Raw genomic sequence first — 20,424 nt, 5'->3', positions numbered from 1 at the left:
TGTCGCTATTTTATTTTGGTGTGATTATAGTAGCATTTACCTGCTAACTTTATGAGTCAAACTCTCAAAAAATTTTTTTTTTTCCTCAACTTAGTACATGTTTAATCATTTTGATTTTTTTTTTAAGATCAATAAACCACCACCATTGTTGTTGTAATATAGAGATGCAAGAAATTTTAAATTTTAAGAAAGTCAACATGAACTTCTACTCATTTTGACACAACTGCCAAAGTTTTAAAACTCTCAATTAAGAGTATTGAACTTTCAATTTATTTCGATTACTCCATTTTACTTTCCGTCAATTTTTATCAAAAAAATGCAAAGATATTACAAAAATATTACAAATATGTTTTTTTCTAAAAAGATAAACGTCGAAATCTTTACAATTTTATAATAAAAAATGAGTATTTTGAAAAATTTGACAAGAATTAACGAAAAATTATAATCAAAAGAGGTAATCGAAAGAAATTAAAAGTTTGATATCATTGATTAAGAGTTTTAGACATTAAGAATACTTACAAATCGTATGAAAGTTGACGATAAATTTTGTGGAGTTTCCTAAATTATTTGTTAGCCTACACAAAGAAATAATACACAAAGAAATAATAAAATAATAATAATAAAAAGTGAAAGAAAAGGTTAAAGGATCAACAAACGGAATATTCATCCCAGGAAGTAGCTCAATCGGTTAAAACCCTACCTTAAAAAAATGAAAGCCATTCGAATCTCCCTTTCGTTTCGTGGGAACATGTCAAAAACAAACGGAGGCAAACGGAGAACCCGCGTGGATAACCGTTTTGAAGAATTAATAAAAGCCCCCAAACCGACCCCATTTTCTCTGCAGTTTTCCATATTTTCCTCTCACTTCCTTCGTGTCCCTTTGCATTCACATCCACGTTTCCTCATGGCTTCACATACAAGTCCCTCTCTCCCCCCTGCAACAACAATCGTCACTCTCTTCGACTTTAAAACCCTTTCAAGAACTTGGGTTTTCTGTTTCGAAGGCATTAGAGGTGAAGAAGTTTTCCAGATATGAGGCTCTATGTGTACGTGCTGGAGGCCAAAGACTTGCCTGTGAAGGACTCCTATGTGAAGCTTAAGGTTGGGAAACACAAGTCCAAGACTAGGATTTCCAGGAACACATTGCAGCCGGTTTGGAATGAGGAGTTTGTGTTCAGGGTCCATGACACGGATGAGGAGCTTCTTGTGTCTGTTTTTCACCATTTTGAGGAACCTACCGTCTTCAATGGCTCTGGAAATTTAGTGGGTCGGGTTTGGATACCGGTCTGGTCCGTTGCCGCCGAGAAAAATCAGACCTTGCCATCCACATGGTTTTCTCTTGAAAAGCCCAAAGCTGGGAAATTTATTAATAAAGATTGTGGTTTGTCTCTCCTTCACTGCTTGTCAATTCATATTTGAACGTTTAATTCCAATTTTTGTGTTTTTGATGGCTCTGTTCTTGTATTCATGCCACATGCTTGCTTCATATACATTGCTTTTATTACATTTTACAGTTTATTTGGGATTTGTGAACTTCTTTGTAGTATAAGATGGCATCGTACATTGATAATAGAAAAAGGGTATAACTATTAGCGCTTCAAGAATACAAGGGAAGTGCTTGCTAGGGCTACATTAAGCTCTTAGCATATTACATTACAATTGACTCCTATTTATAGGAGAATTGGGGTAGGTAAAGATAAAAGATAAATATTCCTAAAAGAGAGGAGATGAGATGCAATCAGAATGATTTTATTATAATCAAATCTGATTACAATCATATTTTCTAACACTGGCGATGAACAAATAAATAAATTTAGAAAAAAACAGTTGGTTTTTGGGAGCTGTGGATTAAGCAGACTTCATCTATATAAGGGACACTTGGACATCTTTTTGTTGTTGTTTTTCTTTTTTTAGCTCAAGATTGGGAAAGATGATTTTTTTTCTCTTGTGGCATTTGAACAGGGTTCTACTTTCCCAATTTGAATTTATTATCTTATTATCTGGAGGCAACAAAATGTGCATGGCTCTTGTCTAAGCTCAGGATTCTATTGATTGTCCTTAAATTATGGAGACTTTAAGGTTTCAATAAATGACTTATTGTGTATTTTATTTTGTTGCTTCTTCCATTGCGGTTGAGTTGGCGTGCCCAACACGGTAGCTGATGCTTCATTGTGGCAACTTTTTGAGCTCTAGGTGAAAAAATCTCATGCCAAGCACCTAAATGCTACAATTGCTTTAGAGGATTGATTTGTAGATAATCGTAGCTAACCATCCAATAATATAGAGTACATTGAGACAATGAAGAGTGCTGTAACAATTGTCTTATTCAGTGAATCAAAAATTGGCAGTTTGTAGATTCATTACTTATAATGGACTATATGAGAACTCTGATGAAGTAATGATGATTGAAGGCTAAATTGAAACAATGCTGCTTATCGTATTGGCATTACATTCCTCTTAGTTCTGTTTGGCCTTTCAATTGAAATTCTAACTACAGAGTACAGATGTTAAGGTGGTGTCCTTTATTTTTTAGGCATGTTAATTTGGAGAACTCTCATTTAAATCTGTAATATCTATGCCCCTTTCATGCAGGGAAAATTCTTCTCACCATTTCTCTTCACGGAAAAGGCTATGAAACTTCCACTAACCACCTCCTTTGTGCACATTCTAATATCAACATTGAGGAATCTAAAGAACGAGAAAATCCATGTGTACCATGTCAGGATGTATGTAGCTCCAAGGCTTCAAATCGAAAGATGGTAGAAGGGAAAAATTTGATGAAGGCTATTGCTAGTCGTCTGGATAAGATATTCAATAAGAATGAAGAAGCCTCAAGAAATGATGATTCTTTGGATTTATCGAGTTCATTGTCTGATTATGAGGAATGCATGGAGGAACAGCCCTCCAGCTGTAGCTTTGAAGAGGCTATGGAGATGATGCAGTCAAGCGATAATGGGCAAGATAAAATGCCTGAGGACCTGCAGGGCGGCATTCTTCTAGATCAGATATACATAATACCACCCTATGATCTTAATTCGTTTCTTTTTTCTCCCAATTCACAGTTCAGAAAAGACTTGGCAGAACTACAGGGAACAACAGATGTGCAAGAGGGGCCCTGGATATGGAAATCAGAAGACACATCATGTTTAACACGAGTTGTTTCCTACAGGAAAGCTGCAACAAAGTTAGTTAAGTCTGTTAAAGCCACAGAGGAGCAAACCTATATTAGAGCAGATGGAAGGGAATTTGCGGTAATGGTAAGTGTAAGTACACCTGAAGTTCCTTATGGAAGTACATTTAAGGTTGAATTGCTGTACAAGATAATGCCTGGAGCAGAGCTATCTTCAGGAGAAGAATCATCCCATCTTGTAGTGTCCTGGGGTATTAACTTCATCCAAAACACTATGATGCGAGGCATGATTGAAGGAGGAGTTCGACAGGGACTGAAGGAGAGCTTTGACCAGTTTGCCGACTTGCTGGCTCAGAATTTTAAAACGTTGGATACCAATTACTTAGCCGACAAGGATAATGTGCTGGCAACTTTGCAAACAGAACATCAATCAGACTGGCAGTTGGCAACCGAATACTTCTGGAATCTCACTGTAGTCTCTGCGATTTTTATGGTTTTGTATGTCCTAGTGCATATTCTACTCTCTGAGCCCAGCAAACTCCAAGGCTTGGAATTTAATGGACTTGATCTGCCAGACAGCTTAGGGGAGCTTATCACATGTGGAATATTAGTCATTCAACTGGAACGTGTTTATTACATGATCTCACACTTTGTACAAGCTAGGTTGCAAAGAGGTAAATGTGTTATGCTACTTAGCACAGGGCTTATCAACTGACTTGAATCTATAACACACTCACTCTTGGTTCCACTTTTCTGAATTTGTCCAAGGATTGACTTATTTTGCAAATCTATTTCTATAGGAAGTGATCATGGAGTTAAAGCCCAAGGTGATGGATGGGTTCTTACTATAGCTCTAATTGAAGGGATCAACTTAGCATTGTTGGATTCGGTGGAGTTGTCAGATCCCTATGTGGTTTTCACCTGCAATGGAAAAACAAAAACAAGCTCTGTCAAGCTTCAAACTCGTGATCCTTGTTGGAATGGTGAGGTGTTTTAACTGCTTAGAAATTGTTTTGAATTATTTTTCCATTGATATCTGTTAATCCAGATTTAACTCCTTGACCCTTGAAACAATTATGCAGAGATTCTTGAGTTTGATGCTATGGAAGAACCACCATCAGTTTTAGATGTAGAAGTTTTTGATTTTGAGGGTCCATTTGACCACGCCACCTCACTTGGGCATGCTGAGATCAATTTTGTAAAACACACATCTTCTGAACTCGCGGATATCTGGGTCCCCCTTGAGGGGAAGCTTGCTCAGTCTTCTCAGTCAAAATTGCATTTGAGAGTTTTTTTAGACAACAATAAGGGGGTTGAAACGATTAGGGAGTATTTGAGCAAGATGGAAAAGGAAGTTGGAAAGAAGGTAAGCACTTAGTTCACAGTATTTTTGAATGATCTAGTCCAGCACCCTTGTTTCTGTCTTTCCGACCTACTCATGCATAACAGTTTTGTTGTCATGGTTTTTCCCATTGATGTCTAGCATTGTACTATTTACCTTACCGACTATTTTTAGCATCCCCTGTAGAATGGTGATCTAATACCTTGTTGCTTGATTGACAGTTGAATCTACGATCACCACACAAGAATTCAACGTTCCAGAAACTGTTTATATTGCCACCAGAAGAGTTTCTCATCAGCGACTTTGCATGCTCCCTGAAGAGAAAGATGCCGTTACAGGTGCTAGTTATATTTGTCATGGGAATTCTTACTTCTTTATAAAGAATGATCTATTAAGATCACCACTGAAAGTTCCGCTTTTGGAATCTCAGAGTGGCCAACAAATGAGCTTGTTAAAGTTGGTCTAGTCTCAAGACATAGAGGTGATTTGAATTGCTCCTGTTCCTTTTGCTAGCCTAGAAGTCCCATTTAGTTTACAGATATGGAGCTTATTCGAATTGTAAACATGGATGATGATGGCAACAATATGGTAACTTCTATGGGGGTGTACACCAATTCCTTGGAAGTCCCTAGGTTTGGGTTAAAACATAAAGCACAAATTAACCATGTAACATGAAACTTATTCATGCCCCAAAAAAATAGAAATGAAGTTTTGTTGTTTTGAAATCATCGATTAACTGAGTATTAAAACAACAAAGGCACTCGTTTGGGATTATTTAAAGTATGCTGTAAACACAGTTGGCTAATTTTATGCTTGGCCAAAATGCTCCACCAATTTGTCTACTTTAGACTTTAGATGTAATGGGTCTATGAGGATAGTGGGCCCTTTGATCAGCTTAATAGGATTAGTGGGCTTTTCTTATAAAGGGTTACTTTTAATGAGCCATTTACTCTGTTAGTCTGGTAGAAATTCTATTAAGGTGTTGGGCCTTGTTGTAAGTCAGTTAGGGAGTTGAGTAGAGTTGTATAAATACATGGACGAAAATCAATGAAGTTATCCAGAAGTATTAACTGAATTGTTTGAGAAATTAGTTTGTAAGTGGAGATTTGATTATCCTGTAAATAACCAGTTTAGTCAAATTCGAATGTCCATTTCCATTCTCAATTCCAATTTCATCAAATCCGTTTCATTCATTCAATAATCTGATCCCATTCATTCTCATGCAATCACCTGAACCAAATTACATCCAAACATTCACAAATTACAGATTTTACTATAAATCTGTTACATTAGATGGTTCTGGTGGCCAAATCGAACTGCTTATGTTTACTCATTTATTTTAAAAAAATCTACCTGTTTATTCCCATGTCTCTATAGCTTGAAAATGGAATGACTCTTTGGTGCAGGGCCGACTCTTTTTATCTGCAAGAATTGTGGGGTTTTATGCCAATTTATTTGGACATAAAACCAAATTTTTCCTTCTTTTGGAGGATATTGAAGATATACAAGTGATTCCTCCGTCTTTTGCATCGATGGGTAGCCCTTCATTGGTCATAGTCATACGGAAGGGTCGAGGTCTCGATGAAAAGCATTATGCAAAGTCTCAAGATGAAGAGGGCAGGCTTAAATTTTATTTCCAATCATTTGTGTCGTTCAATGTAGCTACCAGGTAGTGGTGTAATGAAATACTTCACTTGAGCCCATTCATACAGTTTAGGATGATATGCTGATTTCTATAAATGTGAACTTACTGACAGAACAATTATGGCTTTGTGGAGAACAAGAACATTGACCCCTGTTCAGAAAACACAAATTGCAGAAGAGCAGGAGGATCAAGATGAGAGGTCCATCATGCTTGAAGATGCTGGACCCATTCTGGATGTTGAAGATGCAAAGATGTCCAAGGTTTACAGTGCAGAACTTCCCATCAATGTCAGTGGTCAATACTCTTCTTCTTTATATTTCATTGTTTCATTAAGCATTCAAGAGGGTCTACCGAATTAAACCCAGATGAGTGGTAGATAGATGTTCTGATTAGCACTCATAATCTTAGAATTGAGCTGCTCAGTTTGCTAGCAGTCCTTTCCCTTATTTTTTTTAAACAAAAAAAGAATAGAATGGGAGAGGGTAAGTACCAAAAGTAGATTATCTTTCCATTTATTTAAACAAATCCCTTCCCGAGCCATCTCTTGATTCATTTGGCTCTTGCACCCAATTACTTAAATTGTTAATGAGAAAATTGTAAGATCATACAATTTACAATCCTATAAATACCTATTTATTTGTTAGTGAATGGACCACAGACCAATTCCCCTTTTCATTTGGGAGTAATGATTACACCCATAATTCCAAGCTTCATGTTCTTTCTACCAAGGCTTTATAAATCTGTTGCACGAACTTGAGCATGTTTCAGCTTTACTTGTTTAAAACAAAAAGAAAAGTGAATCATGTTTAATTTTTTATAGCTTTTTTGAATCCGCAGCACAATAAGCAACGGATCGAGTTGCGCTAACGCGCATCCGTTTTCTTTCCCCCCTAGAGGGTTTTCACCATTTTCTAATTGATGCTACTGCTGTCTGTTTCCTCTAAGATGTGTTGTACTTAATATGAACAACTTGTTAATTTTGGTGTGGGAACTCTTTTGGCAATGGTGCAGATAGAATCATTGATGAAAATGTTTGATGGAGGAAAGTTGGAGCATAAGATTATGGAAAAATCAGGTTGTCTTAATTACGCAACTACAACATGGGAACCTGTAAAGCCTGATGTTTTTGAACGGCGTTTGTCATACAAGTTCAACCGCAATGTCTCTGTTTTTGGAGGGGACGTCACATGCACACAGCAAAAACTTCCCATCCCTGACAGCAAAGGGTGGACTGTGAACGAATTCATGACCCTGCATGGCGTCCCATTTGGTGACCACTTCCATGTATGGTGGCAAAGAAACTAGATTTATCTTTCTTTTCTATGCCTTTTTGAGTCCCATCTTCTTGGGATTTTCATGGAACCAATTGGGTTTCTTCATTGCATGATTTCCTTTTACGTGCAGGTTCACTTCAGGTTCCAAATGGAGAAATCTGATCTTGCCGATGGCGCGTGTAAGTGTGATGCTTACATTGGTGTCACCTGGCTTAAAAGCACCAAGTTCCAGCAGCGGACCACCCGGAACATAACTGAGACGTTTACGCATCGACTGAAGGAAATATTTGAGGTTGTTGAGAGAGAGATTCTCTTCACAACCCATCGGGATAGTTCCATTTGATGAAACACTAGAGCTGCCACCATTCAATGTGCTTTTTGTGTAGACAGCTGAGAGTGCATTGAAATGGATACACAAATATATGACAAAAAACAGAACACGTTCAATGAAATTTTGTTTCAGTCGTGTTCAATGTTCATAAATTCATTTGGCCTTTTTTTAATAAGAAATTATTAGAAAATTCTAGTTCCGTTGGTGGATATAGAGGAGTAGTTTATGTAATACTATGATCCTTGACAAAATAGTTTAAAATGGAGGAAAAACAAAAGCTTATTGACAAACTAGGAGTTCAACCCAATGCAATACTCCTCTGCCCGTCAAAGTCATTGTGGGCAACGGAAGGATTGACGTTTATTGCAGCGGGCGGGTAATAAACACGAGTAAATTATATGTTCATAGTTTAAACTCATGACATCTGCTTTAATATTATATTAAATTATAACTCATCTCATAAACTTAAATTAACAAAAAATAATAAATTTAATTAATATTCTAACAACCGGTGGAACAAGATCCCCGAACCCTTCGGATATTCTAAGAAGTTATTATTAAAAGTGTTTCAATCAGTGTATTGATTTTCTGATTAATATAAGAATTTGGGGCTAACACTCAACATGGCATTGTCCACTTAACACCAATCCCTCCATCGGTGTCTTGGGTGGGGTGGGGGCGATGGAAGACTTGCCGATGCCGATGTTCTATCGATCCATCATCATCGATTCATCGTACAGATTTCCTATTTCTGGGGGTATTTCAATTTCCCTGCTTTACCACCTAAACTTGGCTACTCCCCCTAACCATACATATCTCAATGGCCCAACCAATCGTTACCCGAAGCAATAAATTTAAGATCAGATTTGATATTAACCACGCTCACGAGACCTTGCCGGGTCAACTCATTAGCTTCCATCAATTTTTTTTTTTTTTTTTTTAATATCAATTTATTCAAATTTAAAGGTAATTATTGTTTAATCAAATAATAATTATTGATATAAACTACTGAACTTGATTGTTTTATTTTGTAACTAATGATAAATGTGAAACACTAGCCTTCCGTTTCGTCTTTTCCAGACCGTCCGATTGGATAAGTGGATGCCACCTCAAATGCTCCACACTCTCCCGACAGTTACGCTCTGAACAGTTCAAAAGAATCAAAACTATAATAAACAAACTAATTCCATTCTCCAGACTCCATAGGATCAGTATTCAGTAACTATCATCGATTCAATCTCCCTCTCTGGTAATCCAAATCCTCATCTCAGAGAGAAAATGGATCCGAACCCGAAAAGCCACCCGATTCTCTCCTACGTCATGGCCCGAATCCCCTCGCTCGGACCCAAACCGGGCTCCTACAACTCCGAAATCGACATCGAACAGCCACCGGTAAAACCACCGTCCGATCCATCTTCCTCCTCGGGCCAGGCCAGGGCCCAAATAGAGGACGACATGCCGCACCTGGCAAACCAGAGGGTTCTCGCCTCGATGACCTGGGCCGTAACCGACGTGGCCCAGACAAGGTCAGTGCTCCGGACCCTCGGCCCCCGGCCGGACCACGAGACCGTCGACAAGGCCCGGGCTAAGCTCGTTGAGATAGAGGCCAACCTGGGGAAGCAGCTGGAGGAGATCGTGCGCTCGCCGCGGCCGCCGGACGTGGACCGCCTCCAGTGGCGAGCGCACCTGGCGGAGCGCGAGAGCGAGTGCAGGCAAACGGCGGAGAAGGAGAGGCAGGTCTATAAGGCGGTGGTGCAGCTCGACGAGATGCACGACGCGTACGAGAGGCTTCTCAAGGAGGCCGAGGAGCGCCTCGTCAAGATCTACGATTCGGCCGAGGCGTCGCCGGGGGATGCGGGCAAGGAGGGGGCCCCGGAGGCGGAGAAGGAGGAGCTTAATGAGGACGTGGTTGGGATATTGCAGGAGGCGACCGGGCAGGGGTTGGAGCGGGTCGACTTATCGGGTCGGAGGTTGCGGTTCTTGCCCGAGGCGTTCGGGCGGATTCGGAGCCTGGTTGTGCTTAACGTTTCGGGTAATCAACTTGAGGTAATTCCATTTAATTGTGTGTTTTAAGTTCTAATTTTCTTTTAATATGATTAGTTAATATAGCTGTAATCCTTAGCTCTATGGGTTTGAGCTATGCAAATTCCTGGATTAAGATCGCCTAGAGTTTCCCGGGCATTCTATTATATAGATTCCTCAAGTCACAACCTTTCATTTCAAATTAAATGGGTGGGGTATCATCGAATCAACATTCTATTATTCTGCTCTGAATGATGTGGTGTATACTGAGAGAAAGAAATGATCGGAGCTTTGAAGAGAGTGAGAGGATGGTGGCAGAGCTAAAGACCTTCTTTTTTTATACCCTTTTGTAGTGGATGGTTGCCTATGATTGTTGTCATATTTCTAGTTTTCATGACTTTTTGGACCTCTTTTCTTTTGCCCATTAGGTGATTTTATTGTATACTTCCTGTGTGCTTGGATGCACCCTCTAGTTTTTAATGAATCGTTTACTAGTTTTAAAAAAATTCTCCATTGTAGAGTCTCTTCTCTACCTATGAAATATTTGTGTCTTCTCCTAGGTGCTTTGAGGTCAAAAGTGATTTAGGATGAGATAGTTGAGAAAATGGAAAAAAAAGATTGGCTAGTTGAAAGAATATAAACTTGTCTCTGGGTGGTCGCCTTACTCTAATTAAGAGTACATTATCCAATTTATCGATGTATTTCTTGCTCCTTTTTCCTTTACCAGCTAGCATAGCTAGGAAATTGGAGCGTCTTCAAAGAGATTTTGTTTTTTGGGATGGACCAGGAGCTAAGCCTAAGTTTTATCTAGTAAACTGGAAGACTATTTGCTCCTCAGTTTCTAGTGGAGGATTGGGAGTTAAAAATCTCATGTTTTTCAACAAAGCTCTATTGGGGAAATAGCTTTGGAGATTCGTGCAAGATGAGAATTCCCTTTGGAGACAAGTGATTGTTGAGAAGGTCCAGAGAGGGGGATGTTGTTCAGAGGAAGCTCTAGGGCGCTACGGGCTGTACCTTTGGAAGAATATTAGGAATGGCTGGGGGAATTGTGTTTCATTCAAGGTTGGGGACCTTTCCTGTATCCGTTTCTAGCATGATGTATGGTGTGGACCAACTGCTCTTTAAGTCTTCATTCCTCGAATTTTATTCGATAGCTCCTGACATATAGGCCTTGGTGTCGGATTACTTGGATTCCTCCGGCACTTCTACCCATTGGAATTCGAATTTCACTGAGGCAGTCTAGGATTGGGAATTGGAATCTCTCGACTCATTTCTTAATTTATTATACTTCTCAAAAACATATTTGGGGAAGAATGATAGCATGTTGTGGGCCCCAGCTAGCAATCATTGCTTTGAAGTGAAGAGCTATTATTATAAACCTTTATAGTCTAAAGAGCCTTGTTTGTTCCCTTTGAAAAGTGTTTGGAAGGTTTGGGCCTTGCCTCTCATGGCTTTCTTTACACGGATGGTGGCTTTGGGTAGATCCTCACAATAATCTTAGAAAGGCCCGGTTTCACTCTTGTAAATTGTTGTTGCCTATGCAAAAAGAGTGAGGAGACCGTTAATCACTTTCACCTTCATTGTGAGGACACCATTGATCTTTGGGACTTGGTTCTTAACATGGTTGAAGTTTCATGGGCTATGCTGAGTGACATCCAAGAGCTGCTTCACTCTTGGAAGATTCAAGGGAGGGGTCATCTCAAAGAGGCTATCTAGAACGGTATTCTTGCATTCCTTATGTGGAACATTTGGAGAGAAAGGAATCGGTGTCTCTTTGAAGATTATGAGTCCAACATGCTTTATTTAAAATCTTTGTTTTTGAGGTCTCTCTTGGATTGGGTTGTAGTCTTTGTTCCAAATTTCTCATCTTCGAATCTCTTAAATCTTAATTCCTTTTTAGATTTTAGACGCTTGTAGTGTTTGTGTCTCTTGTATACTTTTTGTTTACGAGGGTTTTGCTTTTATTTTATCAATAAATTATTATTCATCTAAACAAATATTAGAGAAGCCTATCATACTGTTGTGTCGTTTAACAGTGTCTCACACTTCAAATCCAACAACGTTTATGAATTAAGATTTTTGTTATGGGGGCCATCTAAAATTGTTAAAATAACCATTCTTTTGCCAAAATTGTTAGAATTGGCATTCATTTATGTTAGCTATAGAACAATTATTTCTTCTTGATGCCTGTGTTGAAGCTTATTAATGCATTATTTCATCGCTGATAAACTTCCTATTTTTTATTTCTATAAGTTGTTTTCTTTGTGAAATTTGATAAATAATGGGAACATGTATACATTTATACCCCTGAAATTTGCACTCAAATTTGCTGGACATTAATTATCTTTATTTTGCACATAGACTTCTCTTTGCTTTATTTATTTATTTTTTTCTCTTATCATGATTGGGCAAGTATTAGTTCACTCACTGGGTGTTTGGCTTGTCATATTTTGCCTTTTATACAATTAACTTGTGTGTGAAAGTAACAGGTCATCCCTGACTCAATAGCCGGGCTAGAAAATCTTGAGGAGTTTAATGTCTCTTCTAATCTTTTGGAGTCATTTCCCGACTCGATTGGCTTGTTGCAAAAATTGAAAATTCTGAATATCTCAGGAAACAAGCTAGCTGCCCTTCCTGACTCCATCTGTCATTGCTGGTAATTATCATTAACGAAAAAAGAAAAAAGAGTGCCACATTCTTTTCCCTGTTTTGTTTTGTTTTGTTTTTTTTTTTTGGGGGGAATGTTTAGTTCTGTCTCTTGCTATCATTCAGGTCATTGGTGGAGTTAGATGTGAGCTTCAACAACCTGACCTATTTGCCGACAAACATTGGTTTGGAATTAGTAAATCTACAGAAGCTTTCAATGCAATTGAACAAGATTCGTTACCTTCCCTCTTCTATATGTGAGATGAAGTCTTTGCGCTATCTGGATGCTCACTTCAATGAGCTCCATGGTCTTCCACATGCGATTGGAAGATTGACTAATCTTGAAATTCTGAATCTAAGCAGTAATTTCAGTGACCTGAAGGAACTCCCTGACACCATTGGTGATTTGACCAACCTCAGGGAACTTGATCTCAGCAACAATCAAATTCATGCTCTTCCTGAAACATTTGGTCGGCTCGACAATTTGACCAAACTCAACATGGACCAAAATCCTCTTGTGATCCCCCCAATGGAGGTTGTGAATGAAGGCGTCGAAGCTGTCAAAGTTTTCATGGCTAAGAGGTGGCTTGAGATACTGGCGGAGGAAGAAAGGATGAGCATGCTTGAGATGCAAGAACAGGGACAGACCAGCGGATGGTTGACTCGCAGCACCTCCTGGTTGAAAGGTTACGTTTCAGGTGTTTCGGAATATTTGGCATCTCCCAGGGGATCTCCTAGAGACCCTTATCTTGATCAGCAACTATGACGCTGGTAAATCATTTCAAGTTGTTCACTTTCTTTTCCAACAATGCCAAGCTGATGAACATCAAAGAGACGGTTTTCAGCTGCTGCAGGATACTTGCTGTTTTCTACTGCGTCCATTCAAGCTTGAGGGTATTGAATATCTTACAATTTTGTTCTTTTTCCAATCCAATTGTTTGCGGAATGAGTTTTTTTTTTCTTCTTTTTTTGTAGGAAAATTAATCGCTTATAGTTGTACATTCACTAAATTTGGTGTGTTACCCCAACTCTTGATTAACTGATAATAAGAGGATTGTGGAAAATTAATTATGGATCAAATCTTTGGGCCAAGGCCTATAATGTTGGGGATTTGTCAAAGAACTTAATAAAATGGATTTTTGACCCATTTAAGGTTGAATTTGTAAAATAGGGTCGACCGGGCTAAAACTGGAATTTACTTTATCAATGGAGAGAGTTGCTGAAATTTTGATTAGATATCCTGCATAATAAAACGGGATGTACACTTGTGCAGGACCCAAAATATTCTAGGATTATACTTGCTGAATTTTCCCAATTAACCATTCAAAATTTTTTTTTTTGGAGGTATAAAACAGCCCATTAATTGGGCATGCTAGAGCTGAACTTAGGTGCCTCAATTAGAGCTGTGGTGGTGGGACTGGGATCCTCTCTGGTCCGTTTGGACTGGAGGGGATTCGGTCCTTGTTAATGCAGGGGCATAATTTTATTGTTAATGTAGGGGCATAATTGTTCAAAATATTTTTTGAGGACAATTATACTTTTACAATAACAAGGACTAGAGAAGATCCAAATGCGTGGCAGTGCTCATGAAATTAAGTATTCAAGTGTGATAACAAGGGATTTGGCGTGCAAAGGGGTTTGAATGGGCAACCAAATATTAAGTAGCAAATATATGGGAATAAAGAGCGCAATTGGCTTAGGTAGTGTAAAAAAAGAATAAGAAATGATAATTTTTTTCTTCTTCCAATTATCTTTTATCCATCTCTATAATAAGGAAATGAATTCACTATTGAATTTGTTTAGAGTTAACATGAATCTACAAATCTAGTGATTAATTTATTGAATTTATAAAAGAAGATAGTTGTGTACATGGCTTTAAAAAAATGTATAAAATTACAGCGAGTGTGTTGTAACGTTATTAACGGTATTTCTTATAAAAAAATATTGAAATTAAATGTTAACAGTTAAAAAAAATACTTGTGCATAAGTACTAAATTCTGATTAGAAAAGGCACCAAATCAAATAGAACAACGCACGGCAACAGAAAAATCAGCGTACCTTGCATGAGTATGACTGCAAAACTGTCCAGCTGAAACGTATGATAGTGCCGGCAGATTGACAGAAAAACCAGGGAAATCGAGAGAGAGAGAGAGAGAGAACAGACCAAAGAGGGCTTGGAAGGATATTTTTCATGGTTACAACACAAGGTATACGCTCAAATTCCCTCTCTGTTTTATCTTCTCATGGGTTTTCCTTACCCGAAAATCTCTTCATGTTTTCTTTCCTTTGCTCTGTCATATTGATTGATTGATTGTTGAGGAAAAAATTATGGGTTAGTATGCATTGATGGTTTTCGGTTATACCCACTTAATGATGATTTAGCCAAAATTCCTAAAAACTTTGAGAGCTTAGGTTGTAAACCGAAAATTTTCTCTACACTGTTTGGGTTGTTTCAAATTCGGCTTTCAATGCTACCCATGAGATTACGGCTCCCTTTTGGTTGAGGTAGTTATGTTTGTTTAATCTTCTGGATATTGGCCGATTGACGAATGGAAAATTTTGGGTGGCTTGATCGATTGTAGGAGAAGGAGGTGTTGGGTTGGTGTTCTCTGTATTGGCCGAAATTCGAGCAAATTTGGAGTGTTTGGCTTCTTTTGTTTTAGATTTCAATAATTTGTTCTTGGTGGGCAGTACTTGCTAAAATTTCTGGAGGATTTCGGTTGGCTGTTTTTTTTTGGGTGCTGGCCGAAGAAGTATGGATTGGGGTTGTCTTATTTTGTCATCTCTATGATAAATTTTCAGGTACTTGTCCGAGTCAGGGGCTGTGACTGATGAATTGTGAGTTGGGTGATTTCCTTTTGGACGATGATCATGGAGCTAAATTTTCAGAGAGCTGTGGATTGTTGAATTGTAAACCGAAAGATTCATGTGAGTGGCTTTATTGTTTTTAAGTTATAGCATACCATTTATGATAAGATGGTTAGTATAAGTCAAACTAATACCTATTTGGTAGTAGATGATTGCAAGCTCAAAATCACAAAGGAATTAGATTAACTTTTGTGCTCCTTTGTTTTTGGAGGGTTTGTCCAACTGGTATATGGTGATTAACATTTCATAGAAATTGCCATTGGTTGCTTAAATTCCTTGAGAATGTTTGAAGTTATTGAAGTGTACAAATTTCATGAATAGAAATCTGGATGGTTTATGCTTGCTGCTTGGTTGATTTTAATAGAAGGATAAATGGAGGAATTTGCTGGTGCCTTTGGGTTTGTAACTTTATTCTTTAAAATGGAATAGAGCTACTATGGCTTCTAAATAATTAAAGTCGTTGAGGAATTTAATACAACCTAGACCTACCAACTATTGGGACCCTCATAATTTCAATGGGACACTGGATATGGACATGTTTACCTGGACACCAGAAAATGGACATATTTACTTGGACTTCGGACAATGGACATATTTTCTTGGACACTAGACAATGGGCATATTACCTGGACATGGACAAAGGACATTTTATTTGGACATGGACAAAAGACAATTGGACTTAAGAATGTAAATTCAGTCATAAATAAAAAGGGGATTTAGTGGCTCAATAAAAAGAAAGATGGTGTATTCATCACCCTTTAACATATAAACTAGATAGTTTTGTTATTTAATCTTGTATGAGCGTTTTGATGGATTTAAATGCTATTGGAAAATTTATATGATATAACGTTGCTGAAATTTTTAGTGAGGTGAGGCATGGTCTTCTCGTTTAAAGTTGGATGAGGTTTAGAGTTAATTTTTCTGTTAAAATATTGGTGATTACAGCAATTTACAAGTTTCTAAGTGGTGTAGTGGATGTCAAGATCATATTGGTTTTATTTTTAATATGCTAGTTAGTCTTTGACCTTTAAGGTATAAATATATCTTAGTTTGGTTAGTATGTGATTTGTTATGGAATTGGATATAAAGAAAAAAGGAAACCAAGAGCTGTCCAGAGATTTTAATCTTGGACAGCTTAGCATCTAGTAGAGTTTGGGGACTTTAAATGGGAGGGGAGGGGAGGAGAGCTGTCCAGCAAATAAAATTCTGGACAGTATAGCCTCGTTCTTAATTTGTGTAAAGTGTAGATCAAAAAAGTTCTATAAACAAGGTTATGTTATGAATTGTAGGGTTTAAGGTGAGGGGGCACTGTTGATAATGGCTTTTTACTGGTTCTCTTGGGCCATCACAGTGAACGTTTTTTTTTTCTTTCATATTTGTTACATTGTTATGTTTAATTAATGTCTAGCACTTTGATTATGAGTTTGTTCTCATAATTATGAGTGACTGATTTTCTAGTTAGGGTTAGAGGTGAAGCTTAGTATTTTTAATGTGTTCTTGGAATGTTTTGGATGTTCTTCCTAGATTAATGATTGAATTTTAGGAATGATTTTAGTTTGAGAAAAATTTCATTTTGACAAGTTTTTGGTTCGTTATGATTTTTGGATATTTCAAATTCTTACCTTCTTTGATTTGTTTTGATTTGAGAATATAATAAATTCTTAGTCTCTCTTGTCGCATGTCATTGAAATCAAATTTTCAACCAACCAATGTTCAATTATATGCTCTTTAGGTGATTAATGAATGCTCTTCATAGATTTTGATTGCTCTGGAATGGTTTTTGTTTTGAGAAAAATTATATGTTAATAAGGATTTATGATTCATTATAATTTTTTGGATATATCAAATGTATACTTTGGTTGATTTGTTATGATTCGAGAATATATTGAATGCCTAATTTATCTTGTGACCTGTTATTGGATTCAAAGTATTAAACAACCTAAGCTTAATTTATTTTACATTTGGTTAGTGCTTAATTGTTGTAGCTTCTGATTAGGAGAGTTGATTCTCTAACCTAGTCGAGTTAAAAAATATCTCAAGAACACGGTCGTAAAACAATGTCAGGTGGATCTTTGAAGTTTGAAGCCCTAGTGCTTTTCATATTAAATTTTCTTTTAACTCTATTTTAATTAATTTAGCTTAGTTAATTTAATATGACTTTATGTTTCACTCTATTGCTCAACTTCTTAGCGGAAAAACAACAATCAACCCATTTTATTTTTCTGCACGATAATAGAAATTTTACTTGTGATAGCCTGCACTTGTAAACTTCGGTTGCAGACACTGTTGAGCATAGCTCTTTACATCATCCATTGTTTAGTTGGACCAAGGATCAGGATGGCAGTGATGTCCCCATATGCAGTATATTTTATGGAGGCTTTTGCACTACCTTCTCCCAGTATTGCGAGTTAACCGTACAAGTAGAAAGCACATCTACCCTGCCAAAAAAAAAAAAGAGAAGGCACATACACCCCTAATTAGTTGGGAAGGTAAAATTTGATAGTTTTTAGAGTGATTGTGGTATAGGAGGGTTTTATGCATTGTTACAATTTCAGTACTTCATGGCCACCTGGGCCCACTTGTTCGAGTAAGTGCTTGAGCATTTATCTGGACATGTAGGCCTTGTCAAGGGCCTCTAACAATTGCAGGATAACTCTGCAATATGCTAAGGGAGACTGCAAGGATACCGATCGTTCCAACTTTTGACTGTAAGAATATTCCTACTCCTATTCATTATCCAGGATTTCGATTGCTATGGTTTTTTTCAACAGTTCAAATTTAATATCAAAATTTTCATAAAAAAAAGCTAAAGTAGAATTAAATTTAGACCGTTGAAAAAGTTTGTTTTAGCATTGTAGTTATTCTTTAGAGTATTTAAGCCAAATCCCACTATATCCATTACAAAAGTGTACAAATAGTGGTTGACATTATTTTAAGATACCCACTTTGCACAGCTCCTAAATTACTAAAGGCCGTACCTCCCGGCCAACCTCCCCATGTGCAGCACATGGCTACCAAATTTCTTTCCAGTTCCAATCCCCAAGCATCAATTATCATCTATCATATAATAAAGACTCACAAAGCAGCTTCATCTTCTCCTTCTCTTCCATTTTCTTCTTCCCCACCTAATTCATTTCGTGAGATCACCTTCAACAAACATGAACCTGTCCAGAACCAAAACAGCAACAACAACAGCAACGTTGTTGCTCTCTCTCTTTGTAACCTTCTGTATCTTCTTATCTTGCACCGACCGGCCGGTTACCGGACGTTCAGCCCTCTACGTGTGGATGCTGGCTTTAGCGGGAGTAGCTTTGGTGGCAACATTGGTAATAGCGGCTGCCCGTGCCACCATGGTGGCATGGATCACAGTGCTGGTGCTGCTAGCCTTTGCTGGAAAGCGTCGGCGTGTGCTTGCTCAACATGGGAGGGAGATCACTGCCGATGTTGCAGTGCAGTTGGTCAAGGTTGTGCTCAGAGAAAGAGGCCTGCTTGCCGTGGTTTGTGCAACAATTGTGAGCCTCATGGCCATGTTTCGCATTAAAGAGGCTGAATAACCTTCTTTTTTTGTTGTTGAGAATTTTGTAAATTGACAGTCAATTGAGAAATACATGTAAGATTGCTTAATTTCCTCCCCCACCCCCACCCCCAGCCCCCCCAAGGTCATGCTATTTTTGGAATTTCTCTATGTTGCCCACTCTTTTGAATGAGATTCCCAGTTAATCATCATTCATTTACATATTGTATAAGCAATTGTTTTGTGTAATCTCACAAGTCTACCAACGGATAACAAATGATACCTAAAATAAGGATTGAGATTTACAATAATTCTTTGTATGAATTATTAGTGATTTGGATAAATAATGTGAGAGAGCTTGTATAGACCTATCTGCTCGGGTAGGTGGTCGAGCAATTTAAAATTTGTATAGACTTATATGCTTGGGTAGGTGGTCGAGCAATTCAAAATTTATTTAGATACTCTGATAAACCTTTTCAAGACAAATTTTGTGTTTTATTTGAAAAAGCGTATTGTTGTGATAAAAAAGTGAAAAGAAATATAGTGAGAAGAGTTGTTTATTTTTATTTTTATGTTTGCTAAATCGTAATAATGCATACAAACATTCCTCACCTTCCAATAGCTTTCAAGTTCCAATTATAATTAGACTTTCTTAATTTAACGGGTTAGGGTCAATTTTATCAACTTTAGTCTATTAATTTTGTATTGGGTCGGTATTAGGTTTGCGAATTGTATTAAAAATTGTTAATCATAAATGCCACATATCAAGTTCAAGTTGTATCGACGTATAAGTATAAAACCTTATAAATCAATCATAACTTAATATATTTTAATTAAAAAAGTCAAACTCTACAACTCTAATTCATTAATTTCACATTAAGTTTATATTAAACCAGCGTATTAAATACCTAAAAGTTGCATTAAAATTCACTACTCCCAACTTGGAATAGGATAATATTTAGTTAGTTATATGTAAGAAATATTTTTTTCTTTTTTCTTTTTTAATGAGACAAAAACATTGTTTAATATGACTAAAAGAATATTTTGACCTGACAAATCTTCCACCTCCAACAATCAATCTTCCTCTTATCAAGAAAACTATTATTCTCCCCAACCAATGAAATCCCGCCAGGTATACATGTTGCAAATTTGCAATGGTCCCGGACCCACTGGTAAAAAACCACGATTAAAATACCAAATAAATGTTCTCAATCTCACTATCTCTTAGTTCAAAGACCATCCTACGGTCAAGGTTTCTCAATGCACACATCGTGGCACAGTCAATCACGATTGTTAACCAATACTAACCAATGCCAGCCCGCCACGTTTGATATACGTGTTGTAAATTTGCAATGGCCCCACTGGTAGAGAAAAATCACGATTAATAAATGTTCTCAGATCTCAGAAACTCTTAGTTCAAGGACCACCATCCTACGGTCATGGTTTCTCAATGCACACCAACAGTTCCTCGGCGATCATTCCCATGCTGCAGTAAAAATCCACCACATGACTCCTCCACCTCAACCCTGCCACGTTTCATATACGTCAAATCCTCCACCTCTCTCCCGCCACGTATAACAATACGTGTTGCAATGGTCCCGCTGATCAAAAATCATGATTAAATTCTCACATCTCACTTTCTCTTATTTCAA

At 37.6% G+C, this 20,424-nt stretch overlaps 3 protein-coding genes across 3 annotated transcripts; all 3 read left to right on the top strand.

Annotated features, from left to right (window-relative positions):
• The first annotated feature begins 866 nt into the window (after positions 1-866).
• On the top strand, positions 867-7,879 carry LOC132173311 (C2 calcium/lipid-binding and GRAM domain containing protein). The gene is made up of 9 exons (XM_059584768.2): positions 867-1,381; positions 2,593-3,804; positions 3,931-4,113; positions 4,213-4,496; positions 4,694-4,810; positions 5,879-6,141; positions 6,230-6,404; positions 7,129-7,401; positions 7,522-7,879. Exons 1-9 carry the CDS (start codon positions 1,033-1,035, stop codon positions 7,732-7,734), a joined length of 3,069 nt encoding a protein of 1,022 aa, XP_059440751.2. The 5' UTR covers positions 867-1,032; the 3' UTR covers positions 7,735-7,879.
• Positions 7,880-8,869: 990 nt separating this feature from the next.
• Positions 8,870-13,463, top strand: LOC132175501 (plant intracellular Ras-group-related LRR protein 1). The gene is made up of 3 exons (XM_059587473.2): positions 8,870-9,768; positions 12,234-12,400; positions 12,517-13,463. Exons 1-3 carry the CDS (start codon positions 9,001-9,003, stop codon positions 13,154-13,156), a joined length of 1,575 nt encoding a protein of 524 aa, XP_059443456.2. The 5' UTR covers positions 8,870-9,000; the 3' UTR covers positions 13,157-13,463.
• A 4,953-nt stretch (positions 13,464-18,416) lies between these two features.
• Positions 18,417-18,812, top strand: LOC148587099 (uncharacterized). The gene has a single exon (XM_088514482.1). It carries the CDS (start codon positions 18,417-18,419, stop codon positions 18,810-18,812), a length of 396 nt encoding a protein of 131 aa, XP_088370608.1.
• The last annotated feature ends 1,612 nt before the right edge of the window (positions 18,813-20,424 follow it).

This window comes from Corylus avellana, chromosome 3, assembly GCF_965113065.1.
Source record: "Corylus avellana chromosome 3, dhCorAvel1.hap1.2, whole genome shotgun sequence".
In the NCBI taxonomy this organism is placed as follows: Eukaryota; Viridiplantae; Streptophyta; class Magnoliopsida; order Fagales; family Betulaceae; genus Corylus; species Corylus avellana.
Note: the sequence above shows the minus strand (reverse complement) of the source record. Positions and strands in the feature narration are given on the sequence as shown.

What these genes read in the sequence shown, in the direction of transcription:
- LOC132173311 (XM_059584768.2), top strand. Translation starts at nt 1,033, where the DNA reads ATGAGGCTCTATGTGTACGTGCTGGAGGCCAAAGACTTGCCTGTGAAG. An exon ending in ACAAGCTAGGTTGCAAAGAG is followed by an intron (nt 3,805 to 3,930) that starts GTAAATGTGTTA and finishes CTATTTCTATAG; the next exon opens with GAAGTGATCATGGAGTTAAA. An exon ending in CATTTGGTGACCACTTCCAT is followed by an intron (nt 7,402 to 7,521) that starts GTATGGTGGCAA and finishes TTTTACGTGCAG; the next exon opens with GTTCACTTCAGGTTCCAAAT.
- LOC132175501 (XM_059587473.2), top strand. Translation starts at nt 9,001, where the DNA reads ATGGATCCGAACCCGAAAAGCCACCCGATTCTCTCCTACGTCATGGCC. An exon ending in TTTCGGGTAATCAACTTGAG is followed by an intron (nt 9,769 to 12,233) that starts GTAATTCCATTT and finishes TGAAAGTAACAG; the next exon opens with GTCATCCCTGACTCAATAGC. An exon ending in GACTCCATCTGTCATTGCTG is followed by an intron (nt 12,401 to 12,516) that starts GTAATTATCATT and finishes GCTATCATTCAG; the next exon opens with GTCATTGGTGGAGTTAGATG.
- LOC148587099 (XM_088514482.1), top strand. Translation starts at nt 18,417, where the DNA reads ATGAACCTGTCCAGAACCAAAACAGCAACAACAACAGCAACGTTGTTG.